The 382-nt window shown below is 64.4% G+C and overlaps 1 protein-coding gene across 1 annotated transcript in view; it reads left to right on the forward strand.

Annotated features, from left to right (window-relative positions):
* Nucleotides 1–299, forward strand: part of LOC118453023 (low-density lipoprotein receptor-related protein 1-like) — a gene marked incomplete at its 5' end in the record, with an annotated part of 33,739 nt that extends 33,440 nt beyond the window's left edge. Inside the window, one exon of the mRNA XM_035901376.1 lies at nucleotides 132–299. Within this exon, the coding sequence (XP_035757269.1) occupies nucleotides 132–298 (167 nt within the window). The remainder of the gene's footprint in view (nucleotides 1–131) is intronic.
* Between the last annotated feature and the right edge of the window lie 83 nt (nucleotides 300–382).

The raw sequence follows: 382 nt of genomic DNA on the forward strand, positions 1-382 counted from the left end.
CCACGTTTGTGCCCGAGATGCCAGGGGTGGGGGGGGTTGGATGTGGTCAGGACCCTGTGCGTAGGCACGCGGGGGGCTCCTGGCTCCCTCCCCACCTAACCTCTCCTCACCCCCCTTCTCCCACCGCCCAGATGTGGAGCAGATGGCTATCGACTGGCTCACGGGCAACTTCTACTTCGTGGACGACATCGACGACAGGATCTTTGTCTGCAACAAGAATGGCGTCACCTGCGTCACGCTGCTGGACCTGGAGCTGTACAACCCCAAGGGGATAGCGCTGGACCCGGCGATGGGGTAAGAGTCCTGCTGGGGGGGCGGGAGGGCTCAGCGCTGCTGCCCGGACCCACACCATGGATTTGGGGAGGTGGAGGAAGCAGGGAGG

This window comes from Egretta garzetta, unplaced genomic scaffold, assembly GCF_000687185.1.
Source record: "Egretta garzetta isolate BGI_Z169 unplaced genomic scaffold, ASM68718v1 scaffold1479, whole genome shotgun sequence".
Lineage (NCBI taxonomy): Eukaryota > Metazoa > Chordata > Aves > Pelecaniformes > Ardeidae > Egretta > Egretta garzetta.